Here is a 21,539-nt window from a genome sequence, read left to right on the forward strand (position 1 = left end):
CAAAACCTGGCTTCTCTAGCCTTTTTAGTCGGACACAATCACACAAAATGAACAAATTCAATCAATCAATCAATGATGCCGAAAAGTCGAAAAGTCGAATCCCTCTCCACAACGCACCGACTTACGTTGGCTAACTAGGTGCCACGACCTACATGCCCTCAGATGCCTGGTAGGTATATGGCACCCGAGGTAGTGAATGAGTGCCCCGGGTGCAGTGTGTCCGTCTGTCCACACGGAACTTCTAGGTACTTTGTTTCAAGAACGACGCGCAAGGTTAGTCTCGGTATGAGTGCCTCATGTGCCTAACCAGTAGGTAAGTCGTACGGCTTTCGTCTGTCGCCATACCAGGGAGGTAGAGTGTGTACGGACGTAACCTGGTGGGGTACACACCACCTTGCCTATCCATCTTGAAGGCCAGCCAAAGGGCCACCAAACCCCAGGGACAGATAGACGCTGCCGTTTCCCAGGCTGGCTGGCAAGAGCCCGCCCGAAAACCAAAAAAAAAAAAAAAACAAATCACGGCGTAAACAGTACGCTCGACGAGACTCGAACACACCCCTCCCTTTCTCTCTGCTTGCTTTCTTCCTCTTCCGACAAAAAATCCGTGCCAACACGATTGTTGGCAAACCGACCCGCTGGGGAAGTCTCGGATTTTTACCCCTATGCCTTCCTTGCTCACCAGTGTACCACACTTTTAAATCGGTCGGCAAGCTTGGGCAGTCTTAGGGGGAAATGTGTGGTACCCGATTGTGAACGAAATTTGCAGGGATTAAATATATCGACGGTGATTGTCGAGGGGGCAGTGAAGTGTGCTACCTGTAGGAATATATATACCGCGTAGCGGAGGTTTCGCCAAGGTGCAGAAGAAAAGTACAGGTATCGGGTACGGATACTCATTTCTCTAGGTATGCTTACGTAGCTACATATACTCTCTAGCGATGCGGATTAGCAGGCCCAACGATACTCGTGCTCACGAGTCACAACAGCAGATGCTGCCAATCGCCTCGTCATTCGTTGGGGCTCAAGTGCGTTCGCGTATATTCGCACTAATTTCATAATTGGCGTAGTTTCTGTTGGTTTCCTTCCCGTTGGTATACTCTCACAGACGGACTATCGACCATGAGTATCCATATCCTGAGTACAGAGAACTCGTATATCAATCTCACCTGGAGGCGTCGCCTCTAGAATCCTCTCGACCAAGTCCTGGGTCAAGAAGCGTTCAGTAATTCCTGCACTTCCTGCTCGGTCAGGCCTAGGAGATGGACCAGGTCAAGCATGCTCTTTCCGATGTTCAAGCGCGCCGGCGCCTCCATTTGGACTTTACTCTTCGCATTCCACGCAACACCCAACCCCGCCGTCTTCAGCATGGGGATGTCATTAGCTCCGTCTCCGACGGCCATGGTCTGCGCGAGCGGAATGTCCTTGGTGCCCGCCAGGCTGATCAGTAGATTGCGCTTGTGCTGCGCGTCGACGATCGGGTAGTCTGGGTTGAGCTCGCCTGTAAGCGTCTTACTCTCCGGGTCTACGACAAGGTGATTGGCAAAGGCGTGGTCTAGACCGAGTTCGTGGGCGAGCCAGTCTGCGAGTGGCTGGAAGCCACCACTAAGCACCGCGAGCGTGAATCCGAGCCGCTTAAGACACTTGCAAAGTTCCCTGGCGCCTGGCGTGATGACAATCTTTGGCTTTAGATGTTCGAAAACGTCCGCGGGTACACCTTTTAGGAGGGCAACACGGGCTTTGAGAGAGGCAGAAAAGTCGAGTTCACCATTCATTGCGCGTTCGGTGATGGCAGCGACGGCCTTCTTGACACCAATGAAAGCCGCAATCTCGTCGATGACCTCTTGCTGGATCAGAGTAGAGTCCATGTCAAAAACGCAAAGGCGCTTGTGGCAGCGAAACACCGTCGATGGTTGGAGAATGACTTCGCAATTCCATTCTCGTTCGAACTTATAGATGGACTCGTGTTTCGTTATCAGATCGAACGGGAGGTATTCTGGGTTTGGAGGTGGGCTGAAGGTGACCTCGACAACTCGGGGCTTTGCTGGGTCAGGCGACAGGCACCGGTGCGAAGATGTCAGCCTTCGTTCCTCTGGCTTGTTGTGAATGAGAAGGGAGTCTAGAGTAGCCAAAAAATGTGTCAAGCATAGTTGTGAGACGTACGCGCCGTAAAGATGATCGAGGGGCTCGGGTTCAGGAGCAGGCGGTTCAAGCGGATATTCAGATATGCTTGTAGTCGGAGCAGAACCCTCGGCAATTTCTGGCGCGGGCAGAGGATCCCTAGGGTTTGCGGGAGGCGACTGGTCGGGATGGATGTGTGGGTGTCGCGGAGACTTTGAGTTATAGAAAATAGTAGCTACAATCCGACGAGGATCGCCCAATTGAGGTATGCAATTGGTATGCGACATTGTATGAACAGTTCCACTCTCTTGAGACACTATCGGCGAAGGCGCGATTGCGCTGACAGATCTTCTAGATGCCAGTGAGGCACTAGATATAGTGTTACGGGGACTTCGTGGAGGCTGTTGATCGAGGATGCCATCAATGCTTGTCGTTGGGCCGCTTTGATGTGACCTATATTCGAGATGGTCATCTAGGTAGCTATTACTTCTCCCCAAGGAATTCTTCCCTAGGCTAGGCCTATTAGACCGGCTTGGTGAAGGCGAGGAGGCCATCGCGACTGCGGGAGTCCGGGGCACCGGGATCTTGCACACGAGGCTCTGTGCCTGGGAGCACCGTGAAGCTGAGAATGTCGCAGGGGTAAGCAAGCAAGCAAGAGCACACGGAGCGAGAGGAAGTCGAGAAGCTGCAAGGCTACGTCATCCGAGAGCCAATGCAGGAACAGCGTTTGAGGGTGCAACTCGAACAAGGAGAATGAGTAGCGGATGGACTTCTGCCATTGTATTGGCACAGGTCGAGGAGATCGACACAGACGTCGCCTTTCCCTGGGTGCGCCAAAAACTTCGCCTGGCCTGGGCCCAGGGATGATATCATGGTCGAATGCCCTGCCTTAGTCATCAGTGGCGCACGTGATCAAAGTCACGTGCGGGCTGAAGAGTTCTCGGCGAAGAGACTGACGAAGACTGACGCCTTGACGTCCACTTCTCCCTTTTGAGCAATAATGCACCAACATCCTCGAGGTCAACTTCGCCTCCGGATCACGACATTTACAGGCATGATAACGCCATTCCCGGGGTAACCTTATGGTCTGGATAATACGATAATACGATGACGCCGGAGATTGTATTCGTTCAGGCAAAGCTCGCCACTCTTGGCCAAAATGAGGTGCTTCGGCCTCAAACGTCAATCATGATGCGTGGAGGAACCCAAGGCCGACTCTGAAGGCGGCGAAATCACCCCTGGTGTCAGTGCCGAATCCACGCAGTGATGTATTCGACACACCCTTTGGGCACTCCCTGCGAATGAACAGTGCCTGAGGCTTCACTGACGCTCCGTTGCCGACAGTCCAACAGCTATCAGTGGTCAGTGATCACGCCATCGCACGTGACTCCGGGCTTGATGACTTTTTCATCTTTTTCTCTGCCGGCAACAAGGCTCTCGACCTTCTAGTGCGCTCCACAGCTGAATTGCGTGCTCGACGATGATATTGCGAACAATGTGGTTGATTTGTAAAAGACGGTGGGTGTGTTCCAGTGCTTTCAGCACTTCTCTTGCCCGGGTATGTGTGCTTTCATATTTTGTGCCTCCTTCTCTCCTTCCCAACTGCTTGCATATACGCCACCCAGACCCTCCAAAGCAACAAACACCTCAGCTCAAGCTTCTTCACCATGTCTGCCACCAGATCTCAGTCCCCCTACAGCAGCCGCGACGAAAGCCCCTCATTGAGGGGGGCTGATTCGGGCTATGCCAGTGCCAACAACAGTGAATGTGGCCTGCCAGAGGTATACTTTACCAAACCACATCTGCAGTTCTTAAACCGGCAGCTGCAGTTCCTCGAACCTCAAGAGATTCTGAGATGGTGCATTACGTCGTTGCCACACCTCTTCCAGACTACGGCCTTTGGCTTGACGGGTCTGGTTACCCTGGACATGCTTTCGAAGCTGAAGATTCCTCGTCCTCAGATGGTCGACCTCATCTTCCTTGACACCCTACATCACTTTCCCGAGACTCTAGAGTTGCTGGATCGAATTCGGGCGAAATATCCTCTGATTAATATCCATGTCTACAAGCCAGAAGGCGTGGAGACAGCGCAGGAATTCGCAGAGAAGTATGGTGACAAGCTCTGGGAGACCGATGATAACAAATACGACTACCTTGCCAAGGTTGAGCCAGCGGCTAGAGCTTATCGTGAGCTTCAAGCCTACGCTGTCTTGACTGGTAGGAGGAGGAGTCAGGGGGGTCAGCGAGGCGACCTGGACATCATCGAGGTTGATGAGGCGGGCTTGATCAAGATCAACCCAATGGCCAACTGGTCTTTCCAGCAGATTCAGCAATATATCAAGGAAAATGACGTACCTTACAATGCTCTCTTGGACCGAGGCTACAAGAGCATTGGTGATTGGCACTCCACGAGCCCGGTCAAAGAGGGCGAAGACGAGCGGGCCGGTAGATGGAAGGGCCAGCAGAAGACTGAATGCGGCATTCACAACCCACGGTCGAAGTACGCACAGTTCCTGATGGAGCAAGAGAAGAAGAGGGAACGCGAAGCCCTGGAACAAGCCTTGCAGCAAGTTACGCTGGAGGCATGATTGTTCTGTCGTTAGAGGTTTCGTGTAGTTCAGCATAGCGTCGGCGTTCGGGAATCAGCATCAGCGATGGCTTGAGAGATCTGCATGGTGAGTGCATGCAAGGGCAAGGCCTGTAAGTTTACGTGATACGATATGAACCTAGCATTCACAGGAAGGCCGCGGATTGGGGGAGACGGCAGCATCAGCTATACTCGTACCGTTTGGTTACGGTAAAAGTTTGGTGTGACAGCTTATCTAGATGATAGAATGCGATGAATCACTACCTAGATGTTCTATGAGATTGTTGTGCTTAGCTCGAATACATATCTTGACGAGCCCTGTCGTGTAATTTAGCCCCATCTTCTACGCTGACCGCCATTTTGTTGGTGTTCCCGTCTGCTCATGGCGTTCCCCGGGGGAGGGTTGACCAGCAACAGAGAGTAGGACAACACTCACTGCTTCACGTCGTTTCCTGCGCGGTTTTTCTACCCTACTCATGCCGCGTAGGAACGAGGGGATAAGTAGTGGAGATCTGAGAGTGCAATTTTGCCTAGAGATCGCCAGTTCACCGAAATATAACTAGGGGTCATCTAGACATTCTCACCTGCTCCTGTGAAGAATCATTTTCGTTTAGGTAGAAGAATGATGACGGGCGGCTTGTCGGCCACCATGAGTGCGACGCGAGTGCTACGGTGCACAACGCAAGCGGAAGCCTGCCCACTGGCAATGCTGGCGACAGGCATAATAGCCCCTGCGTGCCGACGTGCCATGGCGCTGTCCATGCTAAAGACCGAGGGGCAAATCATTGACGGAGTGGGTTGAGCACGCCATACTTGTTTCCGCACGAAAATTTGTTGCCAGGCCCGCGTACAGCGGAGACTGCGATAGAGTGCCAGATGGAGTTCTCCTTGGCCATATTGATTGCCGTTACCATCTGAGTGGCCATATAAGCCTAGGAAACTCCAAGCATGGGGCAGGCCTTCTTCTACTTTCCCTAGTATATCTGTAACTCCCTGGAGCGAGTCTGTCCGAACTGGTCGACCTAAAATCTCAGCAAGAAACAATTCTAAACATGGCCAACCCACCTCACGGAGGCGTCCTCAAGGACCTCCTCGCTCGAGACGCTCCTCGTCATGACCAGCTTGCTAAAGAAGCAGAGTCACTACCCGCGGTCATTCTCACTGAACGCCAGTTGTGTGATCTCGAACTCATCCTCAATGGCGGCTTCTCCCCGCTCGAAGGCTTCATGAACGAGAAGGACTACAACGGGGTGGTTGAGAACGTCAGATTAGCGGATGGCGCTCTATTCAGTATTCCTATCTGCTTGGATGTAGACCAGCAGACGGTTGAACGCACGAGCATTAAGCCTGGCGCAAGAATCACACTACGAGATTTCCGCGACGACCGTAACCTTGCCATTCTTACTGTCGACGACGTCTACAAGCCGGACAAGAAGAAGGAGGCGCAAGAAGTTTTCGGAGGAGATCCAGAGCACCCGGCCATCAAGTTCTTGTTCAATACCACAAAGGAGCTATATGTTGGCGGAAAGATCGAGGCAGTCAACAGGCTCAACCACTATGACTATGTCGCTCTTAGATACACCCCTGCGGAACTGCGAACACACTTCGAGAAGTTGGGCTGGCAACGTGTCGTGGCTTTCCAGACCCGAAATCCCATGCACAGAGCCCATCGTGAACTGACAGTTCGCGCCGCTCGTGCCCGTCAAGCGAACGTCCTCATCCACCCGGTCGTTGGCTTAACCAAGCCCGGAGACATTGACCACTTCACCCGCGTTCGTGTCTACCAGGCGCTCATGCCCAGATACCCCAACGGAATGGCCGTGCTCGGTCTTCTCGGTTTGGCCATGCGTATGGGTGGTCCGCGTGAAGCCATCTGGCACGCGATTATCCGAAAGAATCACGGTGCCACCCATTTCATCATTGGTAGAGATCATGCTGGTCCTGGAAAGAACAGTGCTGGAAAGGATTTCTATGGTCCATATGATGCTCAGCACGCAGTCGAGAAGTACAAGAGCGAACTAGGAATCGAAGTCGTGGAATTCCAAATGATGACCTACCTTCCTGACACGGATGAGTACAGGCCAAAGGACCAGGTTCCAGCTGGTGTCAAGACTCTTGATATTTCTGGTACCGAACTCCGCAGGCGCCTGAAGGTCGGCGCACCCATTCCGGAATGGTTCTCTTACCCAGAAGTCGTCAAGGTTCTGCGAGAGTCAAACCCTCCCCGTGCTACGCAAGGCTTCACGATTTTCTTGACTGGGTATCAGAACTCCGGCAAGGATGCTATTGCCCGCGCTCTCCAAGTCACCTTCAACGAACAAGGTGGCCGCCCTGTCACACTCCTCTTGGGTGAGACTGTCCGTCACGAGCTGTCTGCCGAACTTGGCTTCACAAGGGAAGATCGAGACACTAACATTGCTCGCATCGCCTTTGTCGCCGGCGAACTAACAAAGGCCGGCTCTGCTGTCATTGCTGCTCCAATTGCGCCTTTTGATGCGGCGCGAAAGGATGCCAGAGATACCGTTGAGAGATTCGGTAGCTTCTTCTTGGTCCACGTGGCTACACCTCTGGAATACTGCGAGAAGACGGATAAGCGTGGAGTATATGCAAGAGCACGGAGGAACTCGATCAAGAACTTCACTGGCGTCAACGATCCTTATGAGACCCCGGATGATGCTGATCTGACCGTGGACTGCTCCAAACAATCTGTACGAAGTATCGTCCACGAGATTGTCTTGATGCTGGAAAGTCAGGGTTTCTTGGGTACGTCGTAGATAGAATTCGACAGGCGAACGGATACTAGATTATGAGGGTTATCCTGGATAAAAGTCATGGTTTGACGATGGGATGTAATAGATAGACGGGTTTGAGCGCTTAGACATGAAGAGCCAGATAAAACAGAGTTCCTGATTACTCTTTTAACAGGTCTTCGCAAGGCTGGACCGACGAGGCTGTCCAACCAGGCGCCAAGGACGCGTCAAGCCTGGAGCGTTTGTAGCACCTTCGCATACTCGTTATGGTACATTTGATCATCCACTCCCATCTCAAGCATTTACCCTTCATCTACAAGGCATCGTCTCTCTCGTTGACCGATTCTCATCCATACGCACATTCTCGACGACTTGCTGCAATGTCTGACGGCGCACTTTTCAAACCGGACAAGGACTTCAGCAAGGATGCGGACACCATTCTGCCGGAGGCAGAGTCCTTAGCAAAGGTACTGCGCAACGTACTTAATTCAGCCATGAATCTAACATCCGAGTAGAAAGACCTCCAAAAGGGAATTGATAAAATCCTCGGACTCGAAAAGCAAGCCAGACAGGTAATCTTCATTCGCCGCAGGCGGACTACTGGCCTTTCTAACGAGAAGCACAGGCATCAGATCTCGCCACAACCTCACGATGTTTAGTTGCTATCGTCACATTATGCAAAGAGGCTGGAGATTGGAGTCAGATGAACGAACAAGTGCTCTTACTGTCAAAGAAACATGGACAACTCAAACAAGCTATCACCAACATGGTGCAGGTGGTTATGGGCTTCCTGGATGACACTCCCAACATGGACACAAAGCTTAGTGTAATTGAGACATTACGGACGGTCACAGAGGGCAAGGTATGTAGCACGCGGGCAAGGTGTGAACGCTGGATTGACCCTGGCTAGATCTTCGTCGAAGTTGAACGTGCCCGAATCACCCGCATTCTATCCAACATCAAGAAGGAGCAAGGCGACATCAAAGCAGCCTGCGACATTCTGTGCGAACTGCAAGTCGAAACTTTTGGATCCATGACAAGAAGAGAAAAGACAGAGTTCATCCTAGAACAAGTGGCACTGTGCATTCAGAACGGCGACTGGACCCAGGCAACAATCTTAAGCCGGAAGATCAGTACGAGATACTTTGCTCGAAAGCCCAAGAAGACGCCTGAGCAACTGGAAAAGGAGAAGAAGGCGGCCGAAGAGAGGGAGAAGAAGCGAAAAGCCGGAGAAGATATTCCACCCGAAGAAAAGGAAGACGACGTAACCGATCTGAAGTTGCGATATTACGAACAGCAAATCACTCTAGCGAAGCACGAAGAAAAATACCTCGAAGTGTGCAAGCACTACAGACAAGTTCTCAACACCGAGTCGGTAGAGAACAACCCCGAACAGCTCCGCGCTGTTCTTCAACGGGTAATATGGTTTGTTCTCCTGGCTCCATACGACAATGAGCAGTCTGACCTACTACATCGAGTGTACCAAGACAGTCGGAACAGCGAGGTGCCAAAGGATGCCGCGCTGCTGAAACAATTCACCATCCACGAACTCATGCGTTGGCCTATGGTTGAAAAGCAATACGGCGAACATCTCTGCTCCACAGACGTCTTCTCCAAGACGCCCGATTCGAGTGATCCGAAGGCCCATACACGATACGAAGCGTTGAGGCACCGTGTGATCGAGCATAATGTGCGTGTTGTGGCGAAATACTACACCCGTATCACCTTCCCACGCTTGACGGAGCTCCTGGATCTCTCGGAAGAAGAGACGGAGAAGTACATTTCCGATCTCGTGACTAAGAAGACAGTCTATGCACGGATCGATCGACCCGCGCGGGTGGTCAGCTTCGAGGTTAAGCGTGGACCGGACGAGGTGTTGGACGAGTGGTCGGGCAGTATGAAAGGACTGCTGGGACTGTTGGAACGTGTTGGACATCTTATCCAGCGGGAGGAGATGATGGCCAGAATCCAACCCAAGGAAGAAGTCAGCAAGAAAGAATCGGGCAAGAAGGTCCAGGAGAAGGTCCAGGCATAGGATGCATACGACGACAGTTTAGAAGGCCTTATCTTCCCGGCGTTCTTGCGACCCCATTTCCCAAATATCTGGAGTCCAGAAGACAGCTCCTCTGATTCAGAATCAGGTTCACCTTCACCTTCACCGTAGACGGCATCTGATAGCGAATGTCAGGTCGGGTCATCATGTATCAATATCGACATCGAGGGCGGAGGGTCACCAGATTGCGCGAGCCAGATGCATTTGCCGAACTTCGTTGGTCTCGGTCGCTGTATTCTCTGTTCCCTAGAGCTTTAGAAGGTAATGGGCTGGGTTCTTGAGGAGCAGGGCCAAAAGCGAATAGAAGACAAGATATTTTTTAGTCGTGGCTGGCGGGACAACAAGTGCCAGAGCTTTTGTATCCTATACACTGTGCTAAACTTGACTATGAGAGTGTCAGAGTGTGTTTTCACGAAAATGCAGCCTCAGACGTTCGTCCTTGTTCTATGGAGTACGAACGCACCTGTTCTCTGCCATGGGAGCCTCACTTTCTGGCGATGCTCAACCGTCAACTAACTACAGTTACTAGTGAGTCGGTGCCTAGTCTTGTGTGTTTAGATCATTGCAATGTCCCAGTGGGGCGTCCATTCTCTCTTTGTTTTCCGTGGTCATAGAGTAATAATACCTACATGCCTACCTACATACATACCCATCTACCCAGTACCTAAAGCACTAACGTGCTTACCTTGCCCCCCCTCCCCCGGGACCAAAATACAACTTAGGTGGAGTAGCTCAAGGTAAGGCACATAGGCAAGATCCGTATACTTGCCCCCCGCAGGAGTCCTCTATGATATATCGAAACGAGGAAGACAGAATGACAAACATAAGTAAGTACGTAGCTAGCCAGCCTACACAGTCCCACGAGCCAATACCGCCTCGCTTCCAGAGACAAGGGCGGACTCGCCGTAGTAACCAAAAATAGAAAGAGATAGCTAGCTAGCTAGCTAGCTACTTGATGTGTATAAGATAGGTAGGTATCTTGGAGATGGGGACGAAATGCCGAGGCGTTCGTTTGCTGTCGTCGTCGTTGTCGTCGTTGTTGTTGTTGTTGTCGTTGTCTTCCCTTTCACATGGCATTAAACTCTACCTATATCTGGTATTGCGCCCGAGGCTTCATATCAAGCCCAACCGCGATCTCCGTGGCGTGGGTGGCCGTCTCGCCGTGCTCGAGAGCCTCGTTCCCACTCCCGCTACCGCTTCCACTTCCACCGATCCGCCAGGCGCGCGCCAGGACGAGCACGTGCAGGGCGTAAGCAAGGCTGACGACCCATCCCACGGCGATCTTGGCGATGCTGACTTCGTGGATGCCGTACATGAAGTGTCCTCGCACCTGGGCCGGACAGACGGCCTGGCCGGCCGGGTTGGAGTTGAGCGAGGGGAGTTCGCAGTGCATCCAGAACGAGAGCGTCGTGACCCACCCGGCGACGAAGAGTGCGGCGGACGGCGTCAAGACCAGAAACGCCGCTTTGGAACGCAGATGTCGCGGTGTCGCGTGGTGCGCGGTGAGCTCGAAGCAGAGGTGCACCAGCGACATGCACGGTGTGAACAGGGTGTAGAAGAGAAGCGCCACTTCTGAAGTGCTACTGGTGCCAGTCGAAGCGGCAGCATTGTCTCTCGTGGCGAGAAGATGAGCGTCGGAGAAAACACGCAGACTGCCGCTGCGCCTGAAGATTGACCCGTTGGCTTCGGCCGTGGCGTCCTTGGAAAGTCGTTCGGCGATGTCGGTGTGCGGTTTGGCGACGCAGTACGCGTAGATGGCGTTCAGGATGAGCGTGGTGAAGACCAGCACGAGGAGCATCGGGAGGCCAATGGTGCGGAACTCGTGGAGTTGGTGCAGAGCCCGATCTTGAGGACGACGAGACGTCCGCGATGGCGCAGGAACTGGCGGTGGTGGGAATGTCGTTTGAAGTTGAGGCCGCGAGATGGCGAACCCCGTGCCTGTGCTCACACGGCGTGTCGTGAACTTCATCGTTGTTTGGGTTTTTCTGGTCGCGTGTTTCCTCTTCTCTAGAATCAAAAGACGTCTGCTTGTAGGCCGTATATGTGTCTAGGTTCGAGTTCGAGCTCGAGCTCGATCAAAAGCGTCAAGCGTCAAGCGTCAAGCGTCAAGCGTCAAGCGTCCAGCGTCCAGCGCCGCTGTCTGTAAGGGCATCCAAAGAGGAGATCTTTATTACAGTGGATGATGTACGGGAGTGTCAGTAAGGCGAACCTTTGGGGGTAATGGGTTGGGAGAAAACAAGAGGAAGATATGGAGGGCCACCCTGACTCGTGGCTTGCATGGTCGAAGGAATATGTATAAGTCTTACCGACACACGAAGTATACCTTGGGCCTCCATCTCCAGCCTACCTACCTTGATCTGCCTGCTGAGGCTGCCTTGCCGCGGTCAGCGGCAGATGCCACAGACATCGACGGCTTGGACTGGGGTCTCTGCCGCGTTCGTCGATCTCTGTTGGAACGATGCGGGCTCACCAGGTCCAGTCCATGCTGTGGCCGAGACGATGAATGAGGTCGACATTGAGGCTCATCAGGTCGGATGAGGTCAGGAACTCCTATTCTTAACAAAGAGTCGGACGGAAGACAGCGAAAAGAAGCGTCGACAGCCAATGGATGCACCTGCGTATGCATAACATTCGACAGGCGCTGGCGGAACGGCGAGCGAGTGGGTTGGGCGTCTAATCGTGGCAGTGGGAAAACGTGGTGTTTGAGCTCGTGTTTCGAATTGTCCCGGGGCGTCTAGACAGACTGCGTATTGTAGTATCGATGCAACCACGGTGGCTTCTTCGTAATATCGTGGTCCTTTGATAAATGTTGATATCAATATCGACATCGCCTATGCGACCTTTGCAATGAACTCTCAACTTCTGCTTTTCATTTGAAATCACCTCACGGTCCACGTCGCCGGCGTGACGGATTGGAGCAAGGCATTATTAATGTCCTTCTCCGCTCATTCTACTGTGGACCGAGAGTTGATCGGTCATTCCGGAGGCTCCAATTACACAGCGCCGCCCATGGACTCACTCGTAGGGCGCAAAAAGAACGATTAGTGAACCAGCAACCACTGACTGCTTCACTGCGCGTCGCATACGATTGAAAAGTCCGTTGCTTACCAGAAACATGCAGCACAACGAAACTACCGGTCTCGGACAATGGTCTTGTAAGTTCTCGGGGAATTGTTCCACGGCTATTCGGCACCAACGACGCTCCCTAGGCGAGTCACCGCGTCTCATTGTTCATTCACCCTTGGCCTTTCGTACATCACACAGAGGATTGTGAGTCAATGGGCAGAATTGCACCATATGAAGTACGAGAAAGAGACCCTGTTCAGGACATGATGATTGCCCTGTGTACTTCCCCGCCTTCATTACCGACCACACACTCATTCCAGTTACTACGCCCTCGTACACATTACCTGATCCATACTCCACGCCCAAATTTTTCTATGGGCCGTGAACGACGTCCACGCTTCTCTATAAATCTCTGCAATTGTCTTCCAGCCCTATTTAGCTTCTCACTATTGCTGTGCCATGCCAATCAGGTCTAATATTCAGAAATCTATCTCGGTGCCAACCGTACTTGGGCCCTGTGCATCTCTCGATACATTTACAATCCACTCCTTTCTGGCTCCAAACACATACTCAGCCCATCTAAATACCTTGGCTTGACCTGCCAGCCGCTGCGGGGAGCAGAGGAGAGAGTGACAGCCATGAGCTCTACGACCGGCGACTTTGATGTAGAAAAGGACCTTCAAGCCGACAGAAGCCGGTATTCCTCCAGAAACCGACCAAACAATGCTCTCGACAGAACCGAGTCCAATATAAGCCGAGCTCTTGACGCTGAAGCGAATATTGACACGTCTACACCTGAAGAAGATACCGCCCATCATGAGAACGGAAAGATCAATGAGCCTGGCCCTCCACCCAACGGGGGCTTTCACGCATGGCTCCAGGTTCTAGGATCTTTTTTTCTCTTCTTCAATTGCTGGTTCGTCCTCCCCTGCCTCTTTGCCCCAGATCTGTCTCTGTTCGGACCGTGATATTGGCGTTGAATTACCTGGTGCCTTGGCCTCAACCAGACTGACTAACTCAATGCTCTTGCACCAGGGGTACGGTCAATACATTCGGCGTTTTCCAAACGTACTACGAAAATAATCCGCTATGGCACGAATCACCCAGCAATATATCCTGGATCGGGTCGATCCAAGCCTTTCTCCTCCTCCTAGTCGGCGTCATCACCGGCCCAGCGTACGACGCCGGCTACTTTCGCGCCCTCATCACCACAGGCGCGGTCCTCATACCGTTCGGCTTCATGATGACCTCCCTCTGCAAGGAGTACTGGCAGACGATGCTCGCGCAGGCATTTTGCATCGGCATCGGCAACGGCTGCCTCTTCATCCCGTCCGTCGCAATCTTACCGCAATACTTTTCCACCAAGAAGGCGCTGGCCAATGGACTGGCCGCCTCGGGCTCGAGTTTCGGCGGTGTCATCTACCCCATCGTCTTCCGCCGGCTCCAGCAGCAGATTGGGTTTGGCTGGGCCACGCGCGTGCTCGGATTCATCTCGTTCGTGACCGTGTGGTTCTCGGTGTTGGTCATGAAGCCTCGCCTCATGCCCAAACAGAAACGCCACCTGGTCGACTTGTCCGCCTTGACCGAGCTGCCGTACGTGCTCTTCTGCATCGCCATGTTTTTCGGCTTCCTGGGCTTCTACGGACCGATATACTATGTCCAGAACTACGCTATCCAGAAGCACATTGTGGACGAGAACCTGGGCTTCTACCTCCTCCCCATCCTCAACGCCGCAAGCATCCCAGGCCGGATCCTCCCGAATTTCCTTGCCGACCACGTGGGCCCGCTGAACGTGCTCATACCCTGCTCGATGATGACGGGTATCCTGGCCCTGATATGGATCGGCATCCATAACCTCGGCGGCATCATTGTCTTTGCGATCCTGTACGGCTTCTTCTCGGGCGGCTTTGTGTCCATGCCCCCCGTGGCCATCGTGGCTTTGACCAAGGACATGCGTAAGCTCGGCACGAGGATGGGTCAGTGTTTCTTCATCAGTGCATTCGGTTTGCTCGTCGGCACCCCCGTGTCCGGCGCCATCCTGGGCGATGGGGACAACTGGCTGGGCGTTCAGCTGTTCAGTGGTGTCGGAATTGTTGTGACGGCGCTGTTGCTGCTGTGGGCTAGGGTTTCCGCCGCTGGGTGGAACTTGATGAGGAGGGCGTGAGGAGGAAGAAAAATCAAAAGGCAAGACGAATTGAAATGGGAATTCTTGTACCTTTTGTTAATAAAGTTTTTACCAGCATCAGCATCAGCGTCAGCGTCAGCGGTAGCATTTACGATATGGCAACGCGGAGTGTACGGATAATAGATAGCCTGAATTGTAACAACATTGGAACTTTCGTGCCCACACACGAGCCGGAACAGCGAAACACCTTGGGTGCATTTCCTCTCGCTGGGGATATGACATTTTTCTGATCTCTATCCCGTTCATCCTGACCGGCCCGGAAGTCTCTTGTGTTGCCGCGAGTACGCTGCTCTTGTCTGTCTGTCTAATTTCAGATACGTCTTGGTCTCTCTACGCTCTGAGAGGGGGTAATCCTGGACATGTGACGATGGCATCTCGTCAATCAGACGGGTGACGAGGTATTTGGAGGCGGAACGTCATGTAGCTAATGCAACTGTGAAGATCTAATCTTCCCATCATTCATCGTCATTGTCATTGCTCCTCGGAGTAGGCTATACTACCGTTTTCACCAAGCGTCAATGTCCAGCATGGACAACCAGTTCAACACGCCCATGGCCTTGATCAGATTCCCCTTCAGGTCCAAGTGGACACCGTCGTACTTTGTCGCCTGGATACTCATATTCCACGTTCCCAGGGTCTCGACGCCGCGCTTGCCGGCTTCGACGTGGACGCTCTCTTCAAACACCATCAGGGCTTTGTTTCCCTGACTCACGAGCCACTGGTCTGGTTTCTGTGGCCCGGCGGCGTTGGGCGTGACAAACAGCCGTGGCCAGAACGGGGGCCCCGAACCGCTCGCGTAGCGAGTATAGTAAGGCGATTGTTTGATTGTTTCTTCCAGAATGCCGTCCAGCCAGTGCATGCTCGCTTTGAGGTCGAGGTCGTTCCAGAGGCCGTGGCCGAACACGAACGCGTATGGCTTGTGTGGTTTTCGGGGGGACAGCAGGTCTCGGAACCGCGCCAGTTCCTCTGGGTCCAGGGGATACTTGAGCATCATTTCGATGACCAGGTCGACGGGCTGGTTGGGCGGACACGCTAGACTCGAAGGGTCGTGTTCGAGAACAGAAGATGTGGAAAAAATCCCCTGGACCGAACAGGACTTGACGTCCATCTGGTGGTTGCAGAAGCAGTCTCTCCTGTTTGTGTGTGATGTTGTTGTTTGGCAGTCAGCGATCAATAAATCACGTAGCGTCTTGAACTTGGAAGGGACTTGAGTAAGGAGAAGAAAAGAACGAAAACGAAAACAATCGGCAAAATATAATGATATGATCCTTACAGTTCCTCCTCGTTAAAGTTCCAGTTTGTGACGGCGCCGTAGCCAAGGTCCCGACGAAGGAGCACGTTCATTGCGCCCACTACGTGTCTCATCATGCTGTCGCCAATGACAATCACCTTCTCGAAGCGTGAGAGGATCTGGCACGCCTCTTCGGTGGTGAACCAGCGTATGTCACAGCCCAGGGGGAAGTAGGGCCGATCAAGCCCGATTCTGCCGCCGCCAGAAAAGGCTTGCAAGAGAGCCGTTCGGTTTCGACACACGGCCGACGAAGGCAAGTGAAGGTCCAGCGAGCTTATCTGGCACGCCGTGTGGTTTCTGTATTTGTAGCCCGCAAACGTGTCAATCGCACTCGACGGTGCCAACGGAGAAGAAGTATTTCCATGGGGCGGACCGGTCAGGACAGAAGGCGTTGTCTCTCCATGGTGCTCTCGATTATTGCATGCGCTGTCACCAAGGTAGGTGCTAGACTGGAATGTTTACATGGTCAGTCGTAGAGAAGGGCCCATTGGAGAGGTATCTCGACACAAAGACTTACGGAGAAGCCACTGTGTAATACTTCAACTGACATGAACCACACAAGACCGGCGGCCAACAAAGTGTAGGCGACTGCACGCTTGAATTGCATACGAATGAGACGTCGACGATACTCCATGCTTGAAAAAAATGCGAATGGTGGAGAGGAGGCTTGACAAGAGAAAAAAAACAACATCGTCCGCCGGCAGTAAAGGGGCCGGACTGGAACAACGAGCTGCCGATGATGAAGCCAGGAAGCCAAGTACCGTTACTGACAAAGAGCCCTGGATATCGAAACGAAGAAGGCATGGTGCACACGACACTCATAGAGTTTCCATTAAAAAGGTACCTTCGTCGTCAGCTTCTCACTGACCTCCGCTTCATCAAGCCAAAGATGACCTCTTCAGAACCATCCTTGAGGCTGTGGCTTTATAGGTTGTGTCAGAGGCAGAGTCTTCTCTTTCCTCAGCTGGATCTGTACATTCTCTTCCTCCCATCTTGCTTTTTCCTTTTGAGCTTCCGCGATCCGTTGTGCTTTTCCTAGTCCAAGGCCGAGCCAGCCAGATCCATTCTCAGCTTCTTGTTCCTTCCTGGCCGCTAGGCGTGCCATTTGTCGCGACATCTCTTTCCAATTAGTCAGTCCTGTCTCGAGGCACTCTCGACATCGTTCTCTCCCGTCATCCTCCTTCTGCTCCTCCATAACCCACAGGACTGCTTCGGCAGCTTCGACACTGTCTCTAGTCCAGCTGAGTCCCTTTTCTCGTTCGCTGTCACTTGTGGCAAAGAGGATTTCACCAATATAAGTCATCAAGCCAACTTCTTCGCAAGCTTCCTTTAAAGTGTGGTATGGCCTCTCGTTCCCGCTGGGCGGTGCCTCCGGAAATGGTCGTTCAATGATCAAGTCTTTGAGAGACGAGATATATGGCCATAAGCCTTCGTCCTGTGGTGCCGACTTTTTGCGACCGATTACACCAAACGGTGACGGTGGTAGATTCTTCCTCACCCTCAGCACACTGAGGAAAATGGGCAAGGCTTGTTTAACATTCCCAGCCCTGGCATGATGAACAGCATACGCTGTGCACACTCGGAGGACATTCTCGCTGACTTCATCTTCTCTGCCTTTGGCGATCATCCCAGTCTTCATGTCGATAATGTCTGCCGCACCTCCTGGCAACCCAGATTGAGCAATATCCATAGCCCAATTGTATGTGTCCTCAGCCGCTTCAGTCAACCCTTTAAAATCGCACCAATCGGCATATGCCATCGCTGCGTCCAGCCGCTGCCCCGTGTCGAATCCCTTCGTAGTCAAAATTTTCATGTAGAAAACTTCCGGTGATGGGAAGGCATCCTCCACTTCATCTTGCGTTGGTGGCGTCTCGTGCCCTCTTTTCTTGTCCCAGGGAAGTGGCTTCGGTCTGGGATTATCTGGTCCAGGTATGCTTTCCCTAGAATAGACTCGGCCAGCTGGGTCCTCCTTTCTCCGGCACATTCCATCCAGATTTTCCGCTGCTCGTGCGGCCCCCATGAGCGCATCATGATATCCCCGCCTCCACTGGTCGCTTTTGGCACTGATGTCGAACCCTGCTATTCCCAAGCTGTCTGCGTATGTCCCGGTAGCTTCGGAGGGAAGCAAGAATTTTCCATCGTAGTCTTCACTCTCCAGTCTTTCCAGAACCCCTAGATAGTATCGCCCAGCTTTTGCCCAATCGGTCAGCACCTGGCTGACTTTAGCACCCTCGCTAAGTTCGGTGAATTTTGCGTTGCGCAAAAGCCATCTACTCCAGAAAGACCAATCTCTAGGCGTAGGGTAATCTCTTTCAAATTTTGTTTGTTGGACGCCTATCATTATGATAGTGACGAGGAAGACTGACGGCCAGAGGTAGGCATGGAACCGCAGTTGACGCCAGAGCTGGGCTTTCCATCTTTGCTTGCGTTCGGTGGATATGAAACGCCCAACATGGGCTTGAACAACATTTATTCGCGTCGCCGGATGGAGAAACGGTAATTGAGGTCGAGGTATTGGACGAGCGACTAGCAACAGTGAAGGCTTGTGGGTAAAGGACCTGGACCGTGGAGGTTTCGAATAGAAAAAGTCAAGAGTGGATGTTCGCGCGAGGCTTCTTAATACCCGCCGCGGGATTGCTGAGGGTAGCTGTGCTTGCACCATCCTCATCATCTGCTGCCGCAAGCAGCGAAAATCTCAAGGCCGAACAAGGAGTGAGAAATGTCTACAGCACTCTTGGTCTGAACATGGCGACCGATGAATGCGGAGAAGCACGAAGTCGTGTCACACACACTTGCTTGATTACTAAGGCTTTGCACGAATATGGTGGGCCACTAAGCTACATACGTGTCTACATATTCAGATTCATGGAGTTCTATGGCTTCTTCGTCCATTCCATGCCCTGTGAAGTCGTGTTAGTCGGTCTCAGATAACAGCTCAGATCGTTTGTCTTACCTCACCCAGCACCCTCTGGCCCTTTGCTAGCATTTTTGATTGTTCTTCACCCAGCCACTGAGGCTCGAGACGGTCGATATTGTCTTCGATTTCCCAGGCCCGGCCACCTTCGACATAGAAGGCCTTGCCGTTCAGTTCTTTTTGACAGGCAACTCCAGCCACTACCCTAGCAACATCGGTTGTTGACTGTATGGGCAGATTGGCAGCTTTCCAGCTAAATACAATTCCCTCAGTCATAGCGGTCGGAACCATCCAAGGGCAGATCGCATTAACTCGGATTCCAGTCGTTGGGGGTAGATATAGCCGGAGCGAACGCATCAATCCCAGAATGCCATGCTTGGTCGCCTAGAGCACAAATAAGTCTCGATTCAAGGCATCATATCACTTGGGAGAACGTACCTGGTACACGAACAAGCCCGGACTCTCTTTGAATCCAGCTACCGATGAGAATAGAATTAAAGCTTTGTCGTCTCCATCCTTTCGTCCCTGCCGAAGGTATACGGAGGCGATCCTCGAAAAGTAAAGGGACCCCAGCAGATTGACATCTAGCACTTTCTGGTTTGGCACCTATATTTCCCTTAGTGCTTGTATTCGTCAGGAGTAAGATGTTTGTTCTCACCTGGCGAATTGTGGCTAAGTCCAGGCTCGGATCAAACCAGTTACCAATCTCGATGATGCCAGCACATGATACTGCAGAATCAACCCTCCCATATGTCTGTAAACAGAGGTCGAACAGTTCAAGCAAGGACTGATATTGAGTTACGTCTGTAGCTTTGAAGCACGCAACGGAAATTCCACTGCTGGCCTTGTTGACCTCCTCAAGCAATGCTTTTCCAGCCCTCTCGTCCAAATCACCAAAGCACACTTGGGCGCCTCTTTCCACGCAGAACTTCACCAGTGCTGCACCGATTCCATGTGCTCCGCCTGTCTTGAATGAGTTTAAAACCGTCTCCTCGGGTCTCGTTTACTGCACCTGTAAGTAAGACAACTTTGCCCTTCAAGCGGTCCAGGAAAGGCTCTGGCTCAAATCGAGACATGGTTATTATTTGATGACTGATTTCTGATCCAGCCTGATGTCGCTGTTGTGTGTTCTGTGGTCTTGCAACACACAGCAGGAAGTCCGTTCAAGAAACGATTCACGCTATTCGAAAAGCACGTATATTACTGCATCAGCTGTGTCTCCATCCAAACTTCCATCCCACATTACCCCATGGGGATTACCTAACTCCCAAATTGTGGGATAGAGAAGATGTTTGCCGTGGAACACATCCGGGGGGTTAAGTAATGCCCACCACACCCCAGTTCTTCTCCGCAACGACATATATCATGGCGACGCGCTCAGAAGATCAAAGGTTAGGCAGTTGTACTATATACAATCCCGGGACACCCATACGCCGATACCGAGTCCAGCCAGGATCGCTACACCACCAACAAGATGGCCCCCCTGCAGTGTTTCTTCCGCTCATCAAGCGAAAAAGGCTTGTCCAGTGTTACGACCCTAATCGTTGGATCTAAGGTTGCGATTCTCTTCGATCCTCCCTTCTTGATACCAGATGCAGAAGCAGTGGTCAAATGGACGAAGGAGACAACGCCGCTCCCTGTCAAGGCTGTCTTTATCACCCATCACCACCCTGACCACTATTTCTCTGCCAACCCGATCCTCGAAGCCTTCCCAGAGTCTGTCCTCTACGCAGCTCCCTACGTCTGCGCGGGTATAGACCGGGAATACGATGATAAAATCAAGTACTGGCCGTCAATCTTTGGCAAGGATGTTCCCGAGCAGCCTCGGAAGCCGACGCCCTTTACATTTAGCTTTTTGCAGCTGGACGGCGACCCGAATTCGCCCATTGTCCTGCTAGGGCCCTTACAGGGCGACTCTGTCGACCACACTGTGTTCTGGCTACCTCAAGAAAAGGTCGTGATCTGTGGTGATTCCGTTTACGCGCGGAGCACACATGTTTGGTAGGCCGAGACTCGCAGGTTCGCGATAAGTGCTGATCATCTTCAACAGGGTCGAGGAAATTGAAACTCCACAGATTCTGGAAGCATGGCAGAAAACCTTGGACGTCATCGAGAGCCTTCAGCCTCTCAAGATCATCCCAGGTCATCTAGAAGCCGGCTGGGAGCTCAACGCCAAAGAGGATATGGCTCATATGCGGAGGTACCTGAATCTGTTCTCTGAGAAAATCACACATGCACCAGCGAAACCGCAGGTCAAGGATCTGTACACGACGTTCAAGGAGGCATTTCCACAGGCAGACAAAAATCTCGACTTCTTCCTAGGCCATCTGTCAAACCAATTCGGGGAGGGCGGCGAGGTGTGGGAGGAGAATAGGCATCATAACGTTGGTGCCCGGACCAAGACAGACTTGCTTGGTTTCCTGCTGGCCTGAAATACACCACCAATGCCAGGTTGTATATGTTATAGTTCTAGGTATAATGCAACGTCGCTTTCCATGTAATTTCGAATCCAGAAGCATGTTAAGCGGCCGGCGGAGTGCACATGAGGGATTACTAAGCTCTTCTAGGGACGGAA

General features: G+C 52.3%; 9 protein-coding genes across 9 annotated transcripts; 5 read left to right on the top strand and 4 right to left on the bottom strand.

Moving 5' to 3' along the window:
* Positions 1–1,208: 1,208 nt before the first annotated feature.
* PV08_08428 (phosphoserine phosphatase SerB) lies at positions 1,209–2,672 on the bottom strand (the record flags this gene model as incomplete). Its single annotated transcript, XM_016382754.1, has 1 exon — positions 1,209–2,672. One exon carries the CDS (start codon positions 2,670–2,672, stop codon positions 1,209–1,211), a length of 1,464 nt encoding a protein of 487 aa, XP_016233457.1.
* Positions 2,673–3,785: 1,113 nt separating this feature from the next.
* PV08_08429 (phosphoadenosine phosphosulfate reductase) lies at positions 3,786–4,706 on the top strand (the record flags this gene model as incomplete). The annotated part of the gene is made up of 1 exon (XM_016382755.1): positions 3,786–4,706. One exon carries the CDS (start codon positions 3,786–3,788, stop codon positions 4,704–4,706), a length of 921 nt encoding a protein of 306 aa, XP_016233458.1.
* Positions 4,707–5,757: 1,051 nt separating this feature from the next.
* PV08_08430 (sulfate adenylyltransferase) lies at positions 5,758–7,479 on the top strand (the record flags this gene model as incomplete). Its single annotated transcript, XM_016382756.1, has 1 exon — positions 5,758–7,479. The coding sequence occupies one exon, from the start codon at positions 5,758–5,760 to the stop codon at positions 7,477–7,479; it is 1,722 nt and encodes a 573-aa protein (XP_016233459.1).
* A 356-nt stretch (positions 7,480–7,835) lies between these two features.
* PV08_08431 (uncharacterized protein) lies at positions 7,836–9,490 on the top strand (the record flags this gene model as incomplete). The annotated part of the gene is made up of 4 exons (XM_016382757.1): positions 7,836–7,922; positions 7,971–8,027; positions 8,081–8,317; positions 8,366–9,490. The coding sequence occupies 4 exons, from the start codon at positions 7,836–7,838 to the stop codon at positions 9,488–9,490; spliced, it is 1,506 nt and encodes a 501-aa protein (XP_016233460.1).
* A 1,105-nt stretch (positions 9,491–10,595) lies between these two features.
* On the bottom strand, positions 10,596–11,477 carry PV08_08432 (uncharacterized protein; the record flags this gene model as incomplete). The annotated part of the gene is made up of 1 exon (XM_016382758.1): positions 10,596–11,477. The coding sequence occupies one exon, from the start codon at positions 11,475–11,477 to the stop codon at positions 10,596–10,598; it is 882 nt and encodes a 293-aa protein (XP_016233461.1).
* Positions 11,478–13,212: 1,735 nt separating this feature from the next.
* On the top strand, positions 13,213–14,738 carry PV08_08433 (uncharacterized protein; the record flags this gene model as incomplete). The annotated part of the gene is made up of 2 exons (XM_016382759.1): positions 13,213–13,490; positions 13,610–14,738. The coding sequence occupies 2 exons, from the start codon at positions 13,213–13,215 to the stop codon at positions 14,736–14,738; spliced, it is 1,407 nt and encodes a 468-aa protein (XP_016233462.1).
* Positions 14,739–15,264: 526 nt separating this feature from the next.
* Positions 15,265–16,684, bottom strand: PV08_08434 (uncharacterized protein; the record flags this gene model as incomplete). Its single annotated transcript, XM_016382760.1, has 3 exons — positions 15,265–15,892; positions 16,033–16,499; positions 16,568–16,684. The coding sequence occupies 3 exons, from the start codon at positions 16,682–16,684 to the stop codon at positions 15,265–15,267; spliced, it is 1,212 nt and encodes a 403-aa protein (XP_016233463.1).
* Positions 16,685–16,948: 264 nt separating this feature from the next.
* Positions 16,949–20,040, bottom strand: PV08_08435 (uncharacterized protein; the record flags this gene model as incomplete). Its single annotated transcript, XM_016382761.1, has 5 exons — positions 16,949–18,721; positions 19,004–19,348; positions 19,403–19,570; positions 19,623–19,927; positions 19,977–20,040. 5 exons carry the CDS (start codon positions 20,038–20,040, stop codon positions 16,949–16,951), a joined length of 2,655 nt encoding a protein of 884 aa, XP_016233464.1.
* Positions 20,041–20,438: 398 nt separating this feature from the next.
* Positions 20,439–21,396, top strand: PV08_08436 (uncharacterized protein; the record flags this gene model as incomplete). Its single annotated transcript, XM_016382762.1, has 2 exons — positions 20,439–20,965; positions 21,015–21,396. The coding sequence occupies 2 exons, from the start codon at positions 20,439–20,441 to the stop codon at positions 21,394–21,396; spliced, it is 909 nt and encodes a 302-aa protein (XP_016233465.1).
* Between the last annotated feature and the right edge of the window lie 143 nt (positions 21,397–21,539).

Source organism: Exophiala spinifera, assembly GCF_000836115.1.
Source record: "Exophiala spinifera strain CBS 89968 unplaced genomic scaffold supercont1.6, whole genome shotgun sequence".
NCBI lineage: Eukaryota > Fungi > Ascomycota > Eurotiomycetes > Chaetothyriales > Herpotrichiellaceae > Exophiala > Exophiala spinifera.